We start from the raw sequence: 24318 nt of genomic DNA, 5'->3' as shown, positions 1-24318 counted from the left end.
AGGATATCGGATCACCCTGTCGAATAGCACGCGACGGTCTGAATTCCTCTATATTTCTTTTTTGAGAACTAATTTCTTCAATTTCTTGCCATTGAACAAAACAGAATAATAAGCCCTAAGCCCAACGCAATAATCGTCACGGGATCTATTGCTGAGGCCACCCATAAGCCAAGCCCAGCCCAGCCCAGCCACACTCTGCCGGTGTGCATCTCCTCTTCGCCGCCCTTCTCAAAAAATGAAAATAAAAATTCTCCTCTTCGCCGTCGATGTCACCGAGACCGGCCGGCCGCCCTTCCTCCAAGACCGGCCGGCCGGACCGGCTCGTGCTGCGGCTGCTGGCAGTGGCGCCGCGAGTCTCCCACCTCACCACCACCGCTGCTCGCCGTCCGTCCGTCGCTCCTTCCTTCCGTCCATGGCGGCGGCGACCTCCGGCGTCAGCAGTTCCGTCCCAGCGCCGCGGCGACGTCGGCCTCCAAGACCCCATCCCGGCCTCCGTTCGAATATGTAGGTACCCACTCGTTCCCCCTTCACTTGCCTGTTCAAATCTGTTTCTACATCTTCTGTTACAATTTCTAGTCTGTATGTATAATTGGTTCGTAGCTCAAAACGAAACTTGCAAATGGTTCAATACATTTACATTTACAGGCAGCACAGCTTGCAAATGGTTTCATCTCTAGTCTGTACTTTTTTTGAAAAGTATAAAAGTAAACCCATAATAGATTTACTTTTATACTCCCAGCCCAGCACAGCTTGCAATAGATGTACCACACTTTGTAACGCAACGCAAGAAACAAATGCCATGACTGACTGACCTTGTGTTGGGTGACAAGCATGTGACTGCTTGCCTGCCTGCAAGTGGAGGTTTTGTAATGGCACTGCACGCCGTCTCAGACGACTGACTGTCTGTGCCTGCCTCGGTGTGGCCTTTCAGTTACTTTATTATTAGAGCATGCATCGCTAATGGCAAGAGATTAAACATTGTTCTCTTTACTATTGGTTCGAGAACAGATCTCAGGCCGTATACACCCGTTGTACGTATATTGTAAACATTCAGGTAAAATATTTTCGATACACTTCCGAGTGAAAAAAAGGGAGAATATATATAGTTACGAAACCCAAGCGGATGGAGCAATGGCGCAACAGATTTAGAGCACAACAGATTTAATGCACAAAACCAATGTCATGACTGACGAAACTGAAAAATTAAACACTTTCTTCCTTGTATTAGGTGACAAGCATGTGACTGCTCACATGATGCATCAAATCGTAGTATCTGAAACAAAATTATCTTCCTGCCTGCAAGTGGGCGTTTTGTACTGGCGGTGCACGCCGTCTCAGATGGCCTGTCGGTGCCTGCGTCACCAGTCGCCAGGTTAAATATTGTTCTTGTGATTGGCCCGAGAACAGATCTTGGGCTGTACACAACCGTTGTATACTGTAAACATTCGGGTAAAATATGCTGAATACATTTTAGAGTAAAAAAGAGAAGGGGGCATTGGATTCAATTGCAGAATCCAAGTGGATGGAGCGTTTTATATCGAAACAAGAAAGTGGATGAAGCGTTGATGGTACTCCTGAGAGGTGACAAATGATGCAATGGATTCACAGCACAACCTGTGAGTAAGTGCCACCAACTGGGTGCTGAACTGCTGATGCTGATGGCAAGGGTAGCACACTTGTAAATGTCAAGACCGTGAACCCCGTGACTGACGAGAATGAAAAACGAATCTATGCCTTCCTCGTAGTGGGGACAACCATGTGACTGCTCACATGATGCTTCAAACGTATCTGAAACAAAATTATTTTCTTAGCTGCAAGCAGACGTTTTGTAATGGTGGTGCACGCTGTCTCAGACGGCTGTCGGCGCCTCGGTGTCGCCATTTGGTTGCTTTATTAAAGCCTGCATCGCTAGTGGCAAGATTAAAAATATTTGTTTCTCATGTTTGGTTCGCGAACAGATCTCAGGCTACATACGACCGCTGTATATTGGAGAGCTCAAGCACTATGCTCGTCCCGCTCACAACATTTCTCTTCTCAACTCAGGCATCCAAAAGCTTCAACATCTCACAAAAATCTCCAAACTCCCATTCGTCGAACTAGAGCCTGCCTACAGCTTTGCCCACGCATCTGTTCGGCGCCGGCGCCATAACTTCACCGGAGTCGCCTCCTGCTTCTGCGCCGCGTCACTGGCACCAACAAGGCTCTGAATCTGCTGCTGCTGCTACTGCCGATACCATGCTGGAGCTGGCGCCGACGTGCCTGTGAGGACCACGTCTTCCTCGCTGCTGCTGTGTTGCTGGTCCTGGGTGCTGATCAGGGGCGAGTTCGTGAAGGTAACTATGGCTGCAAGATTGGACTTTGACTTGTAATTTGTTCAAGAACAGATCCCAAGCTCTACTTATAAATGTCTTGCTCACGCCATTCTCTTCTTCATTAATTTCTGCAGTGCACCTGTGTTGGAGGAGTTTCTTCCGAGAATTCCAATGGCAGAGCTGGTGGTCACCATGGCGCTCCGGCCACTGGTCGCCATGCTCAGGGACAAGGCGTCCAGCTATCTCCTTGACCAGTACAATGTGATGGAGGGAATGGAGAAGCAGCACATGATTCTGAAACGCAGACTTCCTATCATCCTGGACGTCATAACTGACGCCGAGGAGCAGGCGACGGCCAACAGAGAAGGGGCAAAAGTCTGGCTCCAGGAGCTCAAGAGAGTAGCCTATGAGGCAAATGAAGTCTTTGATGAATTCAAATACGAAGCACTTCGCCGTGAAGCCAGGAAGAATGGACACTACAAAGAGCTTGGATTTGATGTGATAAAACTCTTCCCTACTCACAACCGTGTTGTGTTCCGTCACAGAATGGGTAGCAAGCTTTGCAGGATTCTGGAGGATATCAATGTCCTCATTGCAGAGATGCATGACTTTGGGTTGAGGCAGACATTGTTGGTGTCCAATCAGTTGAGGCAGACACCAGTGTCCAAGGAGTGGAGGCACACAGATTATGTCATCATCGACCCACAAGAAATTGCCAGCAGATCCAGGCGCGAAGATAAGAATAATATCGTTAAGGTGCTACTTGGTGAAGCTAGCAATGCAAATCTTGCAGTAGTTCCCATTGTTGGAATGGGGGGCCTTGGCAAGACCACATTGGCGCAACTCATATACAATGAACCTGAAATTCAGAAGCATTTTCCGTTGCAGCTCTGGGTCTGCATCTCTGATACCTTTGATGTGAATTCGGTGGCTAAGAGTATAGTTGAAGCATCCCCCAAGAAAAATGATGATACAGACAAACCAGCACTGGATAGACTTCAAAAACTGGTCAGCGGGCAGAGGTATCTCCTTGTATTGGATGATGTCTGGAACAGAGAGGTCCATAAGTGGGAAAGGCTGAAGGTCTGTCTTCAACAGGGTGGCATGGGTAGTGCAGTGTTGACAACAACCCGTGATAAACAAGTTGCTGAAATTATGGGTGTAGATAGAACCTACAATCTCAATGTTTTGCAGGATTACTTCATAGAGGAAATTATTGTGGATAGAGCATTCAGTTCAGAGAATGAAAAGCCTCCCGAGCTGCTCGAGATGGTTGGTGAGATTGTGAAGAGATGTCGTGGCTCTCCTTTAGCTGCAACTGCACTGGGCTCTGTACTTCGTACCAAGACCAGCGTAGAAGAATGGAAGGTTGTATCATCTGGAAGCAGTATCTGCACTGAGGAAACGGGAATTTTGCCAATACTCAAGCTTAGCTACAACGATTTGCCAGCACACATGAAGCAGTGCTTTGCTTTCTGTGCCATATTTCCCAAGGATTACAAGATTAATGTGGAGAAGCTTATCCAACTTTGGATTGCAAATGGCTTTATCCCAGAACAGGAGGAAGATAGTCTTGAAACCGCTGGCAAACATATTTTCAGTGAGCTAGCATCAAGGTCATTCTTTCTGGACATAGAGGAATTTAAGGGTGACATGCAAAATCAGCAGTACTGTTTCAGAACTACATGCAAAATCCATGATCTTATGCATGATATTGCAATGTCTGTTATGGGAAAGGAATGTGTCGTTGCAATTAAGGAACCAAGTCAAATTGAGTGGCTTTCGGATACTGCTCGGCATTTGTTCTTGTCATGTGATGAAACAGAAGGTATTTTGAATGATTCTTTGGAGAAAAAGTCCCCTGCCATTCAAACACTGATATGCGATAGAGGTGTGTACAGCCCATTGAAGCATGTATCAAAATACAACACTTTGCATGCCTTGAAGCTCTGTCTGAGAACAGAATCATTTCCGCTCAAACCAAAGTATCTGCATCACCTGAGGTACCTTGATCTCTCAGAAAGTTATATCAAAGCACTTCCTGAGGATATAAGTATTCTATATAACCTGCAAGTGTTGGACGTTTCCAACTGCAGTTATCTTGAACGACTTCCAAGGCAAATGAAGTATATGACTTCCCTCTGCCACCTCTACACTCATGGATGTCGGAAGTTGAAGAGCATGCCTCCAGGACTTGAAAATCTCACTAAGCTGCAGACACTCACATTTTTTGTAGCAGGAGTTCCTGGCCCTGATTGCGCTGATGTTGGAGAGCTGCATGGTCTAAACATTGGTGGTCAGCTAGAGCTATGCCAGGTAGAGAATGTTGAAAAAGCAGACGCAAAAGTGGCAAACCTTGGTGGTCAGCTAGAGCTGCAGCATTTAAACCTTGGTGATCAGCTAGAGCTACGCCGGGTAGAGAATGTTAAAAAAGCAGAGGAAAAAGTGGTGAATCTTGGAAACAAGAAGGATCTCCGTGAACTGACATTAAGATGGACTGAAGTTGGCGACAGCAAGGTGCTCGACAAGTTCGAACCTCATGGTGGGCTGCAGGTTCTAAAGATATATAAATATGGAGGGAAGTGTATGGGTATGTTGCAAAACATGGTTGAGATCCATCTTTCTCGTTGTCATAGAATGCAGTTTTTGTTCAGTTGTGGCACATCCTTCACGTTTCCAAAACTGAAGGTGCTTACACTAGAGCATTTATTGGATTTTGAGAGATGGTGGGAAATAAATGAGAGACACGAAGAACAAATAATATTTCCTCTGCTTGAGACGTTGTTTATTCGGCATTGTGGAAAGCTGATAGCATTACCTGAAGCACCATTGCTTGGAGAACCAAGTCGTGGAGGTAATAGACTGGTATGCACACCATTTTCTCTGCTTGAGAACTTGTTTATTTGGTATTGTGGAAAGCTGGTACCATTGCGTGAAGCACCGCTGGTTCATGAAAGTTGTAGTGGAGGTTATAGATTAGTACAGTCAGCATTTCCTGCTCTAAAGGTACTTGCATTGGAAGACTTGGAGAGTTTCCAGAAATGGGATGCAGCTGTCGAAGGAGAACTGATATTGTTTCCTCAGCTTGAGACACTATCAGTTCAGAAATGCCCAAAGCTAGTAGATTTACCCGAAGCACCAAAACTCAGTGTACTAAAAATTGAAGATGGCAAGCAAGAGCTGTCCCATTTTGTAGACAGATACTTGTCTTCACTGACCAAACTGACAATGAATCTAGAATACACAGAAACAACATCAGAGGCTGAATGCACTTCAATTGTACCTGCGGACAGCAAAGAGAAATGGAACCAGAAATCCCCTATTACAGTTATGAAGCTAAGAAGCTGCAACTCATTCTTTGGACCAGGTGCACTAGAGCCGTGGGACTATTTTGTACGCCTTGAAAATTTGGAAATTGATAGATGCGATGTGCTCGTCCACTGGCCAGAGAATGTGTTCCAAAGCTTGGTATCCTTGAGGAGATTAGTGATTAGAAACTGCGAAAATCTGACTGGATATGCACAAGCTCCTCTTGAGCCATTGGCATCCGAAAGGAGTCAGTACCTGAGAGGTCTGGAGTCTCTTGGCTTAGTAAACTGCCCAAGTTTAGTAGAGATGTTCAACGTCCCGGCATATCTCAAGAAAATGGATATTCATGGGTGCATTAAGCTTGAGTCCATATTCGGCAAGCAGCAGGGCATGGCAGAGTTAGTCCAAGGATCTTCTAGCAGTGAGGCAGTCATGCCTGCAGCTGTATCAGAGTTGCCATCCTCACCCATGAATCACTTTTGTCCATGCCTAGAATATCTAGATTTAAGTGGATGTGGAAGCTTACAAGCGGTTCTAAGTCTGCCTTTGTCCTTAAAGACCTTTGAAATTGCTAGGTGCAGCAGTATTCAAGTCCTATCATGTCAGCTGGGTGGGCTCCAGAAACCACAAATCACTACCTCCAGAAGCAGAAGTCCTATCATGCCAGAGCCACCAGCAGCAACAACACCAACTGCAAGAGAGCATTTACTTCCTCCCCATCTCGAATATCTAGGAATATGGGAATGTGCTGGCATGTTGGGTGGGCCTCTCTGTCTGCCTGCACCCCTCAAGGAACTGAGCATTATGGGAAACAGTGGGCTGACATCGCTGGAGTGTCTGTCGGGAGAGCAGCCCCCATCGCTGGAATACCTTGATCTCGAAAGATGCAGTACCCTGGCATCCCTGCCGAATGAGCCGCAAGTATACAGTTCTCTCCGGTATCTTAAAATTACAGGCTGCCCTGCTATAAAGAAGCTCCCTAGATGCCTGCAACAGTCACTGGGCAGCATTGACAGCAAAGTACTAGATGCCTGCTATGAAGGTATGCTTGCAGCCGTCCTTCTATCTATGCCACATTTAACAAACAGATGCAGTAATTTGTTCCATTAAATATACCACGCCAGCATGTGTGTACATACTTGCAGCGGTATAAATTTCCATGTTACATTATTTTGTGCGTTTCTGTTCTGATGATGTCATTTGTGATATGTGCAGTAACAGCATTTAAACCGAAGACATGGAGTGAAATACCAAGGCTGGTTCGAGAGCGGAGGCAGGCCACTCGAGAAGCCAAGAAACTCCGGCAGTCCATGCAGGAGTAAACAAGGCAGAAAGGGCATGGATTTTGATTGCTCTGAACAATGTACAAGATTATGTCGTGACTGTGATCAAAGCCTCTACCTAGTTGAGATATTTGTTATGTGAATCAAACGAATTTCCCCGGTTCAGTAGAAATTAGGATAATATACTCACATGTGTGTCTGTGAGCTATCTATGTATCTATCTGTTTTTGCTTTGCTCAGTTAACTGACAAGACACTGGCCTTTAATGTGTTCAATAAACTTTTTCAACTGTGGCTTTATCTGTGGATTTTCTTGGGTGATAGGCCTGATCCCTGATTTTCTTGTATTGCTTCTACAACTGAACTGTGCCGCAGTCGCTCTCGGTCGAGAACTATCGGTGCCTGCGGTGTAGGGCGACTACTGCTTGGCGTCGAGTCGAGCATCTCTGAATCAACACCCTAGGGCGAGACCATCTGATCTTGATCTGGTTTGCTGCTGCCTGCTGGCTCTTTGGGTGTGTACAACATTCCTGTCATGTAGCCCAGTGTTGTCGTATCTGAATAGCTTGAACAATACAATCTTTTGTCCACCAAAAGACTGGGTAGTATACCAAGATGATTTTTTTATCCCAACATTTATTCCTAGCAGCATATACAAGGTTCCATAATTTTTTATCAACCACTCAGACATGGATTTTACCAATAACCAGCAAAGCAGCAGCATCAGGTGATTAATTTTTTTTGATCCCACAAAAAGCATGCCGCAGCTGATGCTCAATCGCAGTAATTTGCACCCGCAATTCATGTTTCATTTTGCAGCACAATGTATTTGACATGGAAGAATCAACATACAATGGTTATCCAAACTCATCCCAAACAAGCGAGCTAAAATCCAAGGAACCCTGCAAATTTCGCAGCACAATGTATGCAGTAGACATTAATTTTGAACCCTGCAAATTTCATGTCTCATTTTGTAATATGTATGCAAGTAGCATGGAGCCACTCCCCTAAATTCAAGGACACTCATGGCCTCTTGTTGCCAACACCAGTAGCAACCCGTTACCAGAATTAATCTACAACTGATGGTGTTTCAGGTCTCACCAAACAAAAATCCAGGCAGGTTATTCAATCAATCATCCCGACAGAAGCAAAATCGTGTGCTCGACACCTCGCTCACTCAGCCCCGACTCCCAGCGCCACTGCCTACTGAGCAGCTCCCATGGTGGTACCGCCCCGCCTCGCCATGCGAACGCACGCCTCGAACCTCTTGACCGCCTCGGCGCACTTGAGCGGGTCCTGCACGTTGCTCCTGTAGCACTCAGCGCAGCCGGCCCTCTCGTCGGTGCACGGCGAGGGGTTCTGGTAGGGCAGCTTGAACTCCTTGTCGTGCAGCTCCTTGGCCCTCTTGGTGAGCTCCTCGCGCATCGTCGCCTCCTTCTTCTGCAGCTTCTCCAGCACCTTCTCGCTCTCCACAACCACGGCGCGTATGGCTTCCACCTCCTGGATCACGGGCGGGGGCGGTGGAGGAGCGGGGGCCACTGGCAGGTACATGGGTGGCGGAAAAGGCAAAACAGGAGCAGGGCTGCCCTTGGGTTCAGTTGGAAGTTCCCTGCCGTTGTCCTGAGGCTCCTCTGGTTGCTCCACGACCTTCCTCGGCTTGGGTTTCCTGGTCCTCCTTTTCACCTGCTTCTCGTCATCGCGCGCGAGCTGCTCGATCAAGCTGGTGCTTATCCGGATTGTGTAGTCACCCATGGCAGACAAGAATCCTGGAACAGCATCACAATCAAAAGTCAGGGATTAACAGCAAGATTTAAGGAGGTTAATTCAAGCAAACAAAGGTCTCAAGCATGTTAAACAGAATGAACTGTGGGACCTATACTGAATGATTGGTGTGCATTAACAACATAATCGCACAAATCTTGAACACGCAAGCTTTCTTCCAGTTCAAAAATTGAAGGCCTCATGGATGCCTGTTAAAAAATAGAATGAATATCTGGGCTCTACATGAGGGCAGGGCATCCACAGTTGTAGAATACTTTCCAATTAAAAGGTCAAGGATCTATTAGCATGGTCACCATTTCATTTGCCAATCTTTTATATATCCTAATATAGAATAAAGAAACATGTACAAACTAAAAAAACAAAAACCTGATGTTTTGCAACATTCAAGACACAGCAGTTCTCCTGGCAGCTATAACAGAAAGCAAATACTAGCCCATACTTATTGAGGGGTGTATGGACCTTTTATTGGAGATGAATGGAGATCTGGAGTTCCATCAGTAATAAACTGGATGGATGAGTGGATAGGAGATGAAGAAAGATCTGGACGAATTTCAAAATAAATTTTCTTGGCCACCCCCTCTGGTAATTTTGGGTAAGGGTTTAGCCGGCCAGATCACAAATGTTGAGGTGCATCTGATTAAGTCATATTTTATTCAAGTATTTTCCAAATAATCCCACTCAAATTATAGGGGTAACATTCTTTCTTTAGTCAAACGGACTAGCATATCTTCATAAAATTCCTCAACAACATAATCACAACCAATTCGCAAATTGAAGGCCTCATGAAAGCATGTTAAATAACATAACAGAACGAATATCTGGGCTCTAAACTGAATTCTAGATTGACAGCATGAGGACATCCACAGTTGCAGAATACTTTTCAGTTAAAAGGTCAGGGATCTATTAGCAGGATCACCATTTTTTCCAACCTTTTACATCATAAAGACATAAGTGTACATGTAGAAAGTAAGAAATAAAAATTGGATGCTCGGCAACATTTAAGAAAGAAGCTGTTCTACTGGCTGCTATTACAGAAGCAAATACTATCCCATACTGATTCAGAGGTGGGATGGATTTAAAATCGGAAAGGAAACTGACTTCTCTTAGTAATTAGTTATAGTACACCATGGAAGGGAAAGGCAGCAAACAGAACCCTCAGCGACAAACTGAATGGATAAATGGATTGGAGGTGAAGAAGGATCTGGATGATTTTCCACAGCAATGTATCCGTTAAAGGTACCCCACACACAGGGATTTTAATGGCAGCTCGATGACACTCATGCCTGGGGAGAAGGGATACCAGATTTGGCCAACAGTGGAGAATATGTCCAGAACAGTGGAGAATATGTCCAGAACATATCGATCTCTCTCTTTCCGTTGTTGACTTTGTTGTCCATGCCCCTGTAACTGCATGGAAGGGCTCTCTATCTAAGGAATAAAGACGGCCTACCTAGCCAGCCATGGCACAAACTGTTGGGGAGGTGCAAATCCTCATATTTTAGGTAGGTATTTTCTTAATGATTCTCTCAACGTATGGAGTAACGTCGTTAACCAAACAGGCTAACATATCTTCCTACAATTCCTCCAGGTGCGACTTGTTTGCACAGCAGTTGGTAACACTATTTAGACACATTATTTATCCATGGAGCTCTACGCAGATTTTTACAGATAAACAAACATCCCATGGCCAATATAACCAGGTGGATAATTTGGTTACTAATCATGTGTACAAGGGTGAACAAACTGTTTGTCCTTGCACCTCTACAGAGTTTATTACAGATAAGCAAACATAGAGTCATATCTAATACAGTCGGATGGATAATCTGGACATAGGAAATTTAAGCAAATTTAAGCTATCTCGCTACAGTATGTGTATGTATAAAAGAGTAAAGTGCATAAATAAACTGACGACGACTCCAAGCTGGGAATAGCCAGATGGAGGCAGAACATTGGCCAGAGCAGAGCCGAAAACGAAGCCGTTGGGCATCGACGATCCGGCAACGAAGCGCGCAATGTATGTGTGTAGCATGACGGAGCGATTAGGAACGGCACCTGCAACCCAATCTGGGCAGTCTGCCAGGCCTATTTCATGCAGCTGGACCTCGAGGCACTAACGCACCACCGATTTATCTGCATCATCCTTGAGGCTCCAGTAATCCATCCCCCAATTTGGTTCCCTAATCGATCCCCAAATCCCTAAAACTCCGTGGCGGAACACATGGGCGCCCGATGGAGCGCCATGGCGGGATACCTAGTGCCTACGCGCGCTGCCGGCGGGGGGCGAGGCCGAGCTCGGACGGGGGAGATCCGGGCTGGCCGGCCGGACCGGATTCGATCCGGCCCGCCCCGGTTCGTCACGGCGGAAGGTCGTACGTGAGCGAGAAAACGAAGCTTACCGGGAGGAGGGGGAGGGCGGGTGCTCGCCTTCGAGGGGGTTCTCCGGTGGAGGGGGCGGCGAGACGCTTCGGGGCGGGCGGGCGGGCGGACGGACGGAGACGGACGGACAGGAGGAGGAGCAAAGAGACGATTTTGACGCGGCCGCCCGGGCCTGAATCCTATTCCTACCGACCAAGAAAACCCACGGTGTGATCTCAAAAAAAAAAAAAAAAACGTGGTGATAACCTCGTCAATCTATATACAACCTTAAAAAATACTTAGAAGAGAAAAAAAATAGTAGTAACGAGATATATCATGCACTCATGAGTCATGATAGAAATATAAAAAATTAATATTACAAGAACAACCCTGATGAAGTAGAAATTGCAAGCAGGTCCAAACCCGATGGCTCACCCTCCCCCTAGCTCAGGCTTGTCCACTTCGGCACGGTGTTTAGGGGGAAGCAAGTTTGAGGCAACAACAGGTCTATCATGTCCTTAGATGCTCCGGGTCGCACGCGCGCTACACTAATGTGTTTAACGAGTATATAAGCCATGGCCGCCCGGGTAATCTTGGGAAATTTTATCGTGACAGGGATAGATCATTGCAATTGCTGGTCTTCGACGAGAATGCCTAGTATATTTGCCTGCCGCTAGGAAGTCATGGGGACCCCACCCCACATCGACAAAAACCGCACTAACATGAGATCTTATTGACGAGACCACCGCCGCCAACCAAGGTGGAACAGCCACAATTGGCCAACCCCAACATCTCCACCCTCCTATCCGAGTTAATTGACTGTCATTTTTAAAATATGCAATTACCAATTTCTTCTAAAAAATGGCAATTTCTTGGTCAATTCCAATAGAGGGGATACCCCATAAATAAACGGGAATGCTATCTAGCAACAGTTCCGCTATTGCAGTCCTAAATAAAGTGTTTAATGAGGACTGGTCAAACAGAAATAATACCATTAGGTTTATAATGTAAAATATTTCATGATGACTATAGTAGTTACTCCCTCTGTTCACTTTTATAAGACGTTTAGACAATTTAGACAGCACCCAAAATAGTTCAATGTCAGCCGTCCAAAACGTCTTACAAACGGAGGGAGTATATATTTCTTTCTTATTTACTGTCATATCGATATTGCACGTCATCAGAGAACATCACCAAAATTTCAGAATGGATGGAGTAACAAATTCTACAATTTGTTTCCAGTGTTGAGTAGATGAAAGTTGGAAGAAGCAGCAAAGAAACAATTAAAGAGAATGTATGCTGGCAATGTCAAAGGATAATCCACCACAAGTTCACAGGCCATTTGTATGTCCTACACTAACTAAGACAGTACTCGTACCATAGAATGCTAACTGAGTCACACAACCCAACAAGGTTTCGAATCGAATTCTCCCTACCACTTGACGAAGTAAAACGGATCTCCGATGCGATTCCACGGAGATACTCATACAAGCTTTTGATACTAGCACGGCTTTGTTCAGTTCATCGCCGCCATCCTCATTCTGACTTTGTTCCGTTTGTTGTTGGCTTGTTTGCCGAGTGGAACTTCCTCCCGTCCTCAACAGCCTCCCTGTCATCACGACCGGCAAAACACGAATGAGTAAAACAAAAGCAGAGCATAGATGTTCCTCTCTCATTTTCGACTGGTATGAGTTTTTCCCTCTCTTTTTTACTACCTGAATGCCTTCACGAGCTCTTTGTTCTCCGGCTCAAGCTGCACCCCCTCGTAGAACGCATTTGCGGCTTCTTCAAACCTCTGTCAGTGCGGCCACAACAGAACAAGTCCACTCTTGAGTCGTCATGTATGGTGTAGCCGTACAAAGAGAAACAGGAACAAGGGCAAGGAATAAATGTCTGATTGCTGTGAGTGTCTTTTAAAGTGGCAAACCTGCAGCAAGCGCAGCGCTGCGCCTTCCCTGAAGCAAGCTTTCGCCCAGTCTGGCTTCAGTGCTCGGCATGCTCTCGCGTCCTCCAGGGCACGCTCACCTTGCCCTGCCCGCAGCCAACAAAGGCTTCTGTTCGAAAGCAATGCGGGGTCATTCGGGTCGAATTCAATGGCCTGAAATGCAGTTCCATTCAGTTGTGATGACTCTCAATCTAGTACTTCCTCCTTCCCGAATTAGTTGTCTTAGATTTGTCTAGTGTTAGATACGTCCGTATCTAGACAAATCTAAGACAACTAATTTGGGACGGAGGTAATATAATCTACTAAACTTACAACACTTGATAAATGAAAGCTGGCTGGCTTGGGATTGCATCCATAACCAGATGGCATGTGGACTTACAACTAAAGTTCTAGTCCTCTAGAGTACTTTTTGCCCCCCACAACTGATTTCAAGAAGAAAAAAACGATTCTTACCTGTGTATATGCATCCACTGCTACTAGGAAGTCTTTTCTTCTGAATGCATCATCACCTCTCGATTTGGCTTCCAATGATCTCTTTTTCGCCTCAGGTGACACCTGCATGGCATTTTTTTAGGTGATGTAAAACTCATGCAGTGAAAATCAACAGTTGAATTTTTCAAGTCAACTATTATTAAAATAGATAGATTCCTTGACTTTTATAAATAAAAAAAGCATATACGATAATGGCGCACCTCAACGGGTTGTCGTCTCTGTAAACTGGCTGACTCATTTTCTTGCGCCTGTAGAATGTATTCAGATGTCAAAAATGACAGAATTTGCAAAGTAAAGAGGTTTCATGAACATACGAGGATATAAAAATTTCAAGATTAGATTCAAGTGGCACCTTTTCCTCTTCCATTTTAGATGATGCGTATTTTACTATTCCATCAACAGTCCAATTCGAGACACCTGGGATTGGAGATGTCGATGGTAAAAGATGTTCAACGACTTCAAGGTTATCCCTTAGAGCAGCAACCTCTATTGGCTTAAATCCATCCTGCAGGAAAGAAAGAAGGAAAAGGTAATCAACAGTTAGATTCACTGGTTTAGGCAATGTTGCTTTAAATAACTACTACCCAGGAAGAATAAGTTTAGAAATGGAATATTATTATTTTTCCACACTTTTGGTTTGCATAAATAAGACAGTCAAAGGCAATTGGACGGTCTAGCTAAAATGAATGCAGAGTCACCATGATTACACATGATGGGTACTATGAATAAAATAAATTATAGCATCACCACACTTGGCAAGTTACATGAAGTACTCAGACATGGTGGCTTACATCGTCAGAGGTATTTGGGTCACCTCCAGCTTGAAGCAAACATTTGATCATTTCAAGATTTCCACTATCTGCAGCAATATGCAATGGGGTTGCTCCACCAGCAGTGACATTTGGGTTTGCACCTGCCTATGTTGCACATTATTAAGTTAATTATTAAACAAATATATAAAACAATGTTGTGTATTACTATATCAATGCAGAAACAGAAGTAAAATGGCAACAATAAAACGAGAATAAACATTTGAATCTTTTCCTTCGACTTTGTACGCTTGTATACACATTACCACTTGCATTGCAGTAATAAAGAAATATCATACTTATTTCCAATTCGTGTGCATGTTTGCCAAATTCCCAAGGCACAAACAACGTTGTCTAACAGGGAAAACAGAGCATCCAGTAACCAAAAAATAAACAATGACATCTATGTGACGAAAATGGACCAAATGAAACAAATCCTTTACTTGTCCAATCATGTACCTGGATTAGAACCTCCAAGCATGGGAGAGAACCAGCAGCAACAGCAGACAACAGCGAAGTGATACCATCAGCAGTTTCAGTGTCCGGCTGCAAAAGCAAGGTTTGTAAGAACTAGTTTGCGTACAAAAGTTGCTGAAAGCCCACCTAACTAAATTGAATTCATAAACAAAACCTCAGCAAATTAATTCATGCTGCAGGTTTTTGCTGCTCACAGTTAATTTAGGAGTAAATGTTGTCCAAATCTTATTGAAGATGCTGGGGAATGACATGGCAGCATGTTACAGTAACAAGCTTATCCCCCTATATAACATGGTTAAAGACAGTTGCTGCTTTAGTTAATTATAATGGCTAAAATCACCGCATAGTCAGGAGTATTGCACTGAACCTTGGCACCGAATAACTTTTTTTCCGAAAAGGTGGCACTGAATAACTGAAAACTCAGATTAACAAATTGGCGGAGAGAATGCATAGACGAGCAACCTACCTTAGCGTTGTGTTCAAGCAGAAGCTTGACTGCGTCTATCTGTCCATGACCAGCAGCCCAAACAAGGGGAGTACCGGACTCGCTTTCGGATTCGACATCGACTCCCTTACCAAGCAAAATCTTCATAATCTCTATGTGTCCTGTAATAACAGGAAAAATAAACGCCACACGCTCATTCAGATATTCTCTCCACTTCAACATACAGAATTATCGATCAGCATCATGAGTCGGTAATCGACAACACACAGAGCACCACCATCAGGCGCAGCACCACCATTACCTATCCCTGCCGCATGATGCAGTGCGGTGGCTCCCATGTTAGACGCGACGGAAGGATCGGCCCCGCGGCCGAGCAGGTACTCCACCGTCTCCAGGCGGCCCTGCCGGGCGGCATGGATGAGTGGGGTTTCACCTGCACAATTGATTTTAGATAATATATGTATCACTACCATACCAAGCATCGATTGAATTGCACGCACACACACACACACATTATGAATCATAAGATGGGGTTAGGGAGTGAGGGAACCATTACCATCATCGTCCTTGGGGTCGACGGGGAGGCGGAGCTGCTCGACGAGGAACCTGCAGACCTCGGTCTGGCCCTCCCGCGCGGCGAAGTGCAGCGCGGTGCGCCTGTTGGCGTCCCGCACGCCGGCGGCCACCGCGGCCGCGCCCTTCCCCTCCTCGTCGAGCGCGGACCCAAACTCTGCAACACCACCAACAACAAGAAAACCAAAGCGAGCAGGTCAGCAAGCCGTGCCGAGCGGCGCAGAATAGTTCGCTGGCGCGGGAGTAACCGAGGAGGGAGCGGGGGGCGTACTCCGGAGGGCCTCGAGGTCGCCGGAGCACGCGGCCTCCAGGAAAGCCTGCACCTTGCTCCGAGCTGCAGCGGCGAAACCAGATTGAGATTGGGCGGGAGATCTTTGCTGAAGAAGGAGAGGAGAGGAGAGGAGAGGTGGGCGCGCATACCTGAGAGGGCGTCGGCGGCGTCAGCCATGGGGGCCGGAGGCGGGGAAGAGGGGAGAGGGTTCTAGAAGCTTCCGGAGGCGGCGGGGTGCAGAGCTTGAGAGAAACCTATATGGCGATGACGACGATTGCTACCGTGGAGGAGGAAGTAGGCCGGGTGGCTCTGGAAGGTTTGAGGCCCATCTTTTCAGCTTCGGCCCGTTTGTGTAAGAGCATCACCAGTAGTACCCTCAAACCTCAAAATTAACCGCTTTTTTATAGATTAAAAAACAAAAAACAAAGACTAAAACCCCTAAACCTGTAAACAATTTTAAGAGTTGGAGCCCGGGTCACTCGTCCAGCCTCTAAAAGCGAGGGTTGGAGAGGGGAAACAACCCCAACCTCACCCGCCCCCCCCCCCCCCCATGTGAAAGGGCGGACTAGAGTCCAACCGCACGCTTCGCCACGCCGTTCTTTTTTTTTTTTTTGAACGGTCACCGCGCCGTTCTTTACTCATGGGATTGTTTTTCTTTTGTCGTTCATTGCAGTCCGTTGTTTCGTTTTGATTTTATCTGCCTTGGCTTGGATTTAATTATGTTCTGATGGTATTTTTGTCATCCATGCCACATTACGGTACTACTGGTGATGGTGAGACATCTATATGTGGTTGTGATGTCTTTGCACGTTTGGGTCTCCTTGTTAGTCGATGGCCGTTGTTGTGTGAGCCCATTAAAAGCTGCTATTCTAGGCTGAAATCATGGAATTTCTGCTATTATGTTCGCATGGGCTGGCCCATGAAGCTCCCGCTCGCTCAGCTCGACTTCCCGCTCCACTCGCTCAGTAAGCATTTTTTCCTGCTCACTCTACCACTATATTATTAAAATTAGTCTATTGCTTTATTTTGAAAAAGTTCATTAAATCATAAGATGTTCACGATTTTGAAATTCTTGGATTTTAAAGCATGTTCCAAATTAAAAAATTGTTTTGGATTTAAAAAAACCAAAGGTTTCAAAAAATATTAGTAATTTGGGATAATCTTCAGAAATTTAAAAATGTCCGTGAACATTAAATATATTCATGAATTTATAGAATATTTTGAGCATATGTTTTAACAAATGTGGGTGAATTAAAATGTAATAAATAAATAAATAATAAAAATATATTAGGAAAACAAAAAAAGATAATTAAATCAAAAGACAAACATGAACCCTCAACCAATGACACACATCCTTATAGGTGGGCCTCCAACGACCTCATTGTTTTTGACGCACCAGAAGGCTTCAAATCTAGGGAGCGTAGTATCTTAATACATTCCATTTTTCTAAAGAAACAATAATTATTCCCTTACCAAAAATATGTTAATTTATTTGGTTTCGGTAAAACGAAAAATGTTCAATAACTACTTTTTTTGCAGGTCAGTTCAATAACTACTTAAGCTTAAGAAGCTTAAAAGGGGAGCCCGATGATACCCTCTCAATGGCTGGTTTCGGTTAAAAAAATAGAGAGACAACATTTGCTTAACCCTCTTAAGCAAGTGAAAACATTTTATATTCCCTAAAAATTTGACAACATTATGCTCTGAATGTGTGCCGCCATTGGAATCTCGCCGTCGGCCACCGTCATCTATGCTCCTAGCAGCCGTTCGCCTTCGAACCCACCTCGACCTTGCCGATGGTGCGTTGTCGTTGAAGGTTCATCGGCTGGGCGGCGTCTAGCCCAGCCAGTCCTGGCCATGGGAAGCCCAGCCGAAAAAGCCCGACCCGGCCCAGCCCGACGCTGCTCCCGGGCCGGGCTCGGGCCTAGATTTTGAGCCCGATGGCCAGGCCCGGGCCCATCATTTTTGCGATTTTATGAAGGGGCCCGGCCCGAGGCCCGAGGCCTGCCGGGCTTTTACGTGTTTGGGCTGGGCTCAGGCCTAAAAACCAGGCCCGATGGCCGGGCCGGCCCGGGCCCGGGCCTGGGTTTTTTGCCTCGGGCTTGGCTAGGCCCGGCCCAGCCCGAGGTTTGGCCAGGTATAGCCTCCGCCCACTCAAAGGGGTAGGACTATTTTTATAGAAATTTGACTGTTGGGCATATGAATGTGCTTGGTAATACCGAACTTCACACTCAGTATTATTGGACTAGTTCAAAATTTGAATGATCAAACATGAAAACTCTCTTCACCAAAGTGGGTGTGGCACCTAGCGGTAGCACAATATCGAAAAACAACTCTGGAAAAAATGGAAATACCTCGAAGGTATCGGAGAAGAATGCTAAGACAATTAGGGCCTCTTTGATTCGCAGGATTTTGAAAACGCAGGAATAGGAAAAGTATAGGTTTAGAGTGTCATGCCCACTTGAATCCTACAGGATTAGCAAGGAGTGTTTGGTTTCACGGGAAAAGCAAAGGAATTATAAAAAGAGTTTGGAGTGGATGAGATTTTCTATGAAATGTAGTACAAAAGATTCCATTGAAAAAATTCCTATGGGATTCAATCCTATGAATCAAAGGACAAAAGTAGGAAAAATTCCAAAGGATTTCGATCCTCCAAAAATCCTATAGAATTCCTTTAAATCAAAGGAGCTCTAACTTGCTCCTCAATGCCTCGGACAACATATGTCGCTCCGTAGTGCAGGACAACCCCCACTCACTTTGTCTTATGCCTTGTCGAAATTTAACTTTGGAAATATCTCCATCGAAGTTCTTGGTATGAAGCTCCTAGAAGGTTTCACACAATACAACCACACTCCCTAGAGTGTGTCGGGCATGCATCTGAGTTGTAATTCCATTATGAACAATAGCTGCTTTGCAGTCCATGTCAACCTTATTAAAGATCTTCAAACTGACATTCATCAGATATATCAGACGGGATTGTTTAATATGTGTACCTATAGCTTATACATAATCAACAAGCGACCAACCTAGATAGAGCCCCATATTAGCCATGTAAAATGGGCATTCCCAGCCTCAACGATGCACGTTGTCACATAAAAACCAACTCCTTGGCTAATGCGACCGCTTTCTCCTCACCAAATAGCTTCTCGACGATGGCTAGGGCGAACTCTGTGGCGGTCCCTGGCGCTCTGCTCGTGATAAGGTTACCGTCGACGACGACCCTGTATTCACACGCGCTCTGGTCTGTAAGCAGGTGCGCCATGGGTGGAAATGATGTTGCTTTCTTACCCTACAATGATGGCAGAAGTTGAAGAAAGACGGAAAACACAAACCCGAAGCATCAAACTCACATACAAATGACTAAATACCTTGAGTAATCCGTGTGGCTCGAGGACGTAAGCAGGGGAAGCGCATATTGCACCATAGGGTCTACCAGATTCCGCCTGTTTCTTCAGCATGCCCACAAGTTTCTCACTGCTAGTGAACTTGAGAGCACCTGGAAGACCACCCTGTGATACATACATATACACATACACCAAACAAACAACAATGTCACTCAAGTAGTCCAAAGAGCACCATTTATGATCAGAGGCCACATGTTCACCTTTATTTTCTAGACAAAGAAAGAAATGCTCCACTCAATTCCAACTTACCGGCATGACGATGAGGTCGAACTCCATTTCAGCAGCCTGTTCAAGCATCACATCAGCGATTAGATTGAGCTTGTAATGGCGGGTCAAGATGCGTGGCGTGTCCTCGACCGACGCGACCGTGACGCGTGCGCCTGCCCTGCGCAGGACATCGATCAGGTTGAGAGCCTCCATCTCCTCCGAGCCGTTGGCAACCGGCACAAGAACCCGTGGTGTGCCCGTGCATTTCCATTGGATCTGATTATACTCTTGGATGCTATACTTGCCTCCTTGCTGGGGCCGCATATACTAGTAATTGCATATGTAAGAAAATTCCACAAATTAATATTAATAATAACATCATGTAAGAAGATTGAACTGAAGTAGTAATAGTTGTTGTACACTAGCTAGACCGTACTTACCAAAGGTCCGGCGACCTCGTGTGCCTTGAGTTCGCCGTAGAGCTGCTCCACCAGTTCGAGCGCGAACTCGATCGCCGTCCCGACGCCCTGGCTGGTCACCACGTTCCTGTCCTTCACCACCCTGTCATCCACGGCGATCACCCCGTCGTCGTCGCCCAGCCGCCCCAGCAGGGCCGGATGGCAGGTCGCCGTGAAGCCCTTGAGCACGCCCCACCGGGCCAGCACCATCGCCGGCGCCGCGCCGATGGCGGCGCACAGGCGCCCCGACTGCGTGTGCTTCCTGACCATTTTCTCCAGCTGCTTGCAGTCCCCAAGGTTGGCTGATCCTTTCATACCTCCCTACAAGCAGCAACACGTACGAAGGTGGTGGTGATGATCGAAAATATTCAATAGAACACCTGCACCCCGGCCCGCTTATCCCGAACGTCCATGCACACATGGATATGTGCCAGTTGTTTCTGTAATAAGGCTAGTCATAGTGAAGAGTAAGTTAGACTAGTAACATGCAGGCCCGGCCCTGATGGGGGCCCCCGAAATCGAGGGGCCCCTCCCAGGGTGTGTATGAGGTAGCCTGTGGGCTTGCGCTAAGAAAACTATGGGCCATGGCCAGGCGTGGATTTCGGAAGACGTAGCGAAGCCTTCGTATTCCTTTCTATTTCTGTGATTCGTTTCCTTGTCATTCCATCAGGCAGCCATCGTCAAATCATGCGCCGTACCTAATTTCAACCTGCATACCCCGCAGCCGTCACTTGGCGAAAAATCAAGGAGGAGAGATGCGGAGTAGCCGCCATCCTGTTCGCGATAACAGCTTGCCTCCCGCCTCATTTTCTCCAAATTTCGTTCCTAATTCTTATCGGCAGTACGTCGTCTCGCCGATTTCTATTCCGGGGCCTCCCAATCGCGCGAGTGTCTAGCCAGTATTCAGTACACGCTTTGCTCTCTCACCTTGGGCGCTGGACAAGCACACACACATCATCGCTGATCCGTCCAGCTCTTGAGCCGGACGCGAACGAGTACAAATCATTGAACGCCCGATCGCCGACGCCGACCCATCCAAGGTACTATTTTATATTACCTTTCTCTTATCCCTACTCTCTATACGCACATTACTACTCCCTCCATCCCATAATATAAGAGCGTTTTTGACACTACACTAGTGTCAGAAACGCTCTTATATTATAGGACAGAGGAAGTATTTAAATATTTAATCCCTCGTATACATGATGCATAGCTCGCATCCTTTAACCGTTGACATCAACGTCGGGGGAAATAATGCCAGTGTGATTGAGAGTTCAGTTAATTCATTAGGTTTTGCCTTTTTCTGAATTATTAAAGATTCTAAATTTCACTTTGCCAGATGGTATAATGCCATGGAGATTTTTAAGCATGCCACTGAATTTAATTGCTATCCTAATGTCTCTGCTGTTTATTGCATCTTATTTACAATGCATCTGATGGTGGCATCAATTGAAAGATGAAGCTTTTCAGAATTAAAATTATCAAGAAACTATCTGAGGTCAAGAATGCATGACTCATGAGAGTTTTAATTAATGTCTTGGCATCAGTATGCATTGAGATGAAATTATTGGAAGAGATTGAGATGAACCCCATCACAAGTGACTTTGTATCGAAAAATGATATAATTTTATAAGGTAATATGTTCATATGTATGCTGTTTTTGGATGCATTTAAGTGTTCATATGTAAATTTTCATATACAAGTATATAATCATTATTATAATATCTTGTTTATACTAAGGGCCCCAAATTTTAGTTTCGCCTCAGGCCCCCGAAATGTCAGGACCGGCCCTTTATGTTACTAGCCAATGTTAGTACCTCCATAGTGGGTAGTAACATGGTTGTTGTGTCATGGAAGCCTTCATTTATTTAGGCCTAGACTCATCTTGTCTCGAGTTGCGCTATGTTATGATAACACCCCAAACCTCTCTTTCCTCATTAATTGTTTGCCACATAAGCAAACTCGTCTTGATATGCGTTATGTTACTAGCTAAGTTACTCTCACTATGACTAGCCTAAGCTCGCGGCACGGTTATCTCGCACATATTTTAGGGTACAGCACAAAGAGACAAGGACTCCACCCGCATGCGGCCCGTGACCCCTGCCCCCTGGGCCCTGGTCCATGTTCGCCCCCCTTGCCGTAGCTTTCCCCAGGAGCATGATAGCACGGACGAACTGATAAGTTGGAGAGCACACGAATCGATCTATAGCCATCTTTTTTATTCCATGAGATGTGCCACCATGTGAATTTAAGGACTCAACGGGCATGGCTCGTTTTAGTAGAGTTGTATGCTAACCATGGCCCTGTTTGTGCATAGCATAATTAGAGTATGGTTAATAATATAGCCAGCTGCTGGCTATAAGCCAGTGCCATGTCATATACAGCCCATTTTATAGCCAACATGTATAATACTAGATTAAAAGAGTGTACTACTTTGTTATTATGTGGCCCACCTTTCATTCTCACAAAGTGCCTAGGAGCACGGGCTAGAGCTGACTCTTCACGAAGAACCCGCTTACCTTCTCTCTCTTATTCTCTTTCCTTTAACTAAGCAAAAATATACTAATTTATTCCTTACAACCCGCTGACTCAGCTCTATTATACCTGTTCTTACAGGAAGCTCAACAAGCATGGTGGTGTGTAGAGAGAGCCATGAGCCCTAGTCACGGCCGAGTCCTGTGCGGCTGTGCCCTAGTCACGTGGGCATGCAGGGGGCGGTGGAAGACAAAAAATCTGCAGGTGAAGGAGCACGTACCGGCAGGACGATGAGGTCGAACTCCTCTGCTTCCAGGCCGGCGACTCTGCCGTCCGCGGCGAACCTGACCCCATGGCCGGCCTCCACCACGAGGCCCTCGGACGCGGTGGCGACGGTGACCCTGGCGCCGGCGCGGTCGAGGATGTCGGCCGCGGCGGCCGCCTCCAGCGGCTCCGTGCCGGCGGCCACCGCCACGAGCACCCGCTTGGCCCCTGGCTCGGTCGGTCCGCCGAGGACCACGGGGCGCGAGGCGAGCTTCCGGCGGCACCAGGACGTGGCTCGCCTCGCCACAGACGAAGGCGCGGCACCGCAGCAGCAGCAGCAGCCCCCTCGCTGCTCGTCGTCTTCCACGTGGGCGGCCACGAGCTTGACGGCGTCGGCGGCCACGCGGTCCTCCGGCGCGGGGGCGACGGCGGCCATCGGCGCTCGCTTTGCTGGCCGGCACTGGCAGATCTCGACGGTCTCTTCTCTCTTTTTCACCGCTTGCTTCCCACGAGGATGAATAAACAAGTTGGAAGTCACATGGGCACACTGACATGACGCTCAACTTAAACAATGGCACGTGGTAGGGCTGCACGCCGTTGCCCAGCCCAAGGACATGCATGTCCATCCACGTAGTAGCACGTGAGGGCACCTTCATCACGGTGGTTCCGCATGTGCATGCGACATAATTTATCAATACTAGGAAACATGCCCCTCCATTACAACCGACATCTTTTTAAGGATCTACAACCATTATTTCAAAATGACATTTCTTCAAAAAATACTCTCTCCGTCTCAAAATAAGTGCCTCAACTTTGTACTAACTTTAGTGTAAAATTGTACTAAGCTTGAGACACTTATTTTGAGACAGAGGGAGTAGTAGCTAATCTAAAGTCATTTAGTCAGATACTAACTCATTAGTTCCTCTTAAAAATTAAAGATATTAGTTCTTCATCCTTTGAATAGTACCTTATATTTTCTTACACCTAGAAAACATGCCTATGCGTTGCAACCAGAGAAAAAAATATCACACACCTTCTCACGGGTCTACAGCCTCTATTTCAACATGGCATCCATTTTTAAAAATAGTAGCTAATGTAAAGTCATTTAGTCAGATATACTAACTCATTAGGTCCTCTTAAAAAAATTAAGATATTAGTTCTTCATCCTTTAAATAGTACCTTCTATCTTCTTCTGCCTAATGTCTACCCCTTTGCTAGTATCGTGAATATAAATCTCCTAATAATCAAATTACACAGGTAAAAGATTAAAATGACAAAACTATCATGCTACTGGATGAGTTGAATTACCAAAAAAAATCTAGGGAGAACTATTACAGTGAAGCTATTCTCATTATTCATTCTTAACTCAGATACCAAAACTCTGCACAATAATGTAAAACTGTGTCTTCTTTTAATTACAGATATATTGTACTAAATAGCAGATTAAATTATTGTGAC

The 24318-nt window shown here is 45.8% G+C and overlaps 4 protein-coding genes across 9 annotated transcripts; 1 reads left to right on the top strand and 3 right to left on the bottom strand.

The window, feature by feature from the left end:
- The first annotated feature begins 223 nt into the window (after positions 1–223).
- On the top strand, positions 224–7203 carry LOC109745963 (disease resistance protein RGA2). 4 transcript variants are annotated; one of them, XM_073503975.1, is made up of 5 exons: positions 224–508; positions 2044–2333; positions 2447–4315; positions 4409–6663; positions 6837–7203. In XM_073503975.1, exons 3-5 carry the CDS (start codon positions 2484–2486, stop codon positions 6941–6943), a joined length of 4194 nt encoding a protein of 1397 aa, XP_073360076.1. In that variant the 5' UTR covers positions 224–508; positions 2044–2333; positions 2447–2483; the 3' UTR covers positions 6944–7203. The 4 variants fall into 4 exon arrangements, with proteins under 4 accessions (XP_073360076.1, XP_040253933.1, XP_045088121.1 ...); XM_045232186.2 differs by having other exon boundaries at positions 274–504; XM_040397999.3 differs by having other exon boundaries at positions 246–508; positions 2447–6663.
- Positions 7204–7812: 609 nt separating this feature from the next.
- LOC109745970 (uncharacterized) lies at positions 7813–11273 on the bottom strand. Of its 3 annotated transcripts, none has more exons than XM_020305087.4 (2): positions 11082–11273; positions 7813–8669 (listed from the first exon to the last, which is right to left on the bottom strand). In XM_020305087.4, exon 2 carries the CDS (start codon positions 8653–8655, stop codon positions 8107–8109), a length of 549 nt encoding a protein of 182 aa, XP_020160676.1. In that variant the 5' UTR covers positions 8656–8669; positions 11082–11273; the 3' UTR covers positions 7813–8106. The 3 variants fall into 3 exon arrangements, with proteins under 3 accessions (XP_020160676.1, XP_020160677.1, XP_073359927.1); XM_020305088.4 differs by having other exon boundaries at positions 11110–11224; XM_073503826.1 differs by having other exon boundaries at positions 8777–11186.
- Positions 11274–12220: 947 nt separating this feature from the next.
- On the bottom strand, positions 12221–16387 carry LOC109745972 (uncharacterized). Its single transcript, XM_020305091.3, has 13 exons — positions 16202–16387; positions 16053–16115; positions 15765–15938; positions 15510–15641; positions 15230–15369; positions 14746–14832; positions 14269–14394; positions 13830–13982; positions 13678–13725; positions 13439–13540; positions 12968–13138; positions 12756–12835; positions 12221–12649 (listed from the first exon to the last, which is right to left on the bottom strand). The coding sequence occupies exons 1-13, from the start codon at positions 16227–16229 to the stop codon at positions 12577–12579; spliced, it is 1377 nt and encodes a 458-aa protein (XP_020160680.1). The 5' UTR covers positions 16230–16387; the 3' UTR covers positions 12221–12576.
- Positions 16388–18930: 2543 nt separating this feature from the next.
- LOC109745987 (protein DJ-1 homolog A) lies at positions 18931–23381 on the bottom strand. The gene is made up of 5 exons (XM_020305103.4): positions 22877–23381; positions 20104–20442; positions 19706–19990; positions 19421–19561; positions 18931–19341 (listed from the first exon to the last, which is right to left on the bottom strand). The coding sequence occupies exons 1-5, from the start codon at positions 23294–23296 to the stop codon at positions 19141–19143; spliced, it is 1386 nt and encodes a 461-aa protein (XP_020160692.1). The 5' UTR covers positions 23297–23381; the 3' UTR covers positions 18931–19140.
- Between the last annotated feature and the right edge of the window lie 937 nt (positions 23382–24318).

The sequence above is a fragment of the Aegilops tauschii genome, chromosome 1 (assembly GCF_002575655.3).
Source record: "Aegilops tauschii subsp. strangulata cultivar AL8/78 chromosome 1, Aet v6.0, whole genome shotgun sequence".
NCBI lineage: Eukaryota > Viridiplantae > Streptophyta > Magnoliopsida > Poales > Poaceae > Aegilops > Aegilops tauschii.
Note: the sequence above shows the minus strand (reverse complement) of the source record. Positions and strands in the feature narration are given on the sequence as shown.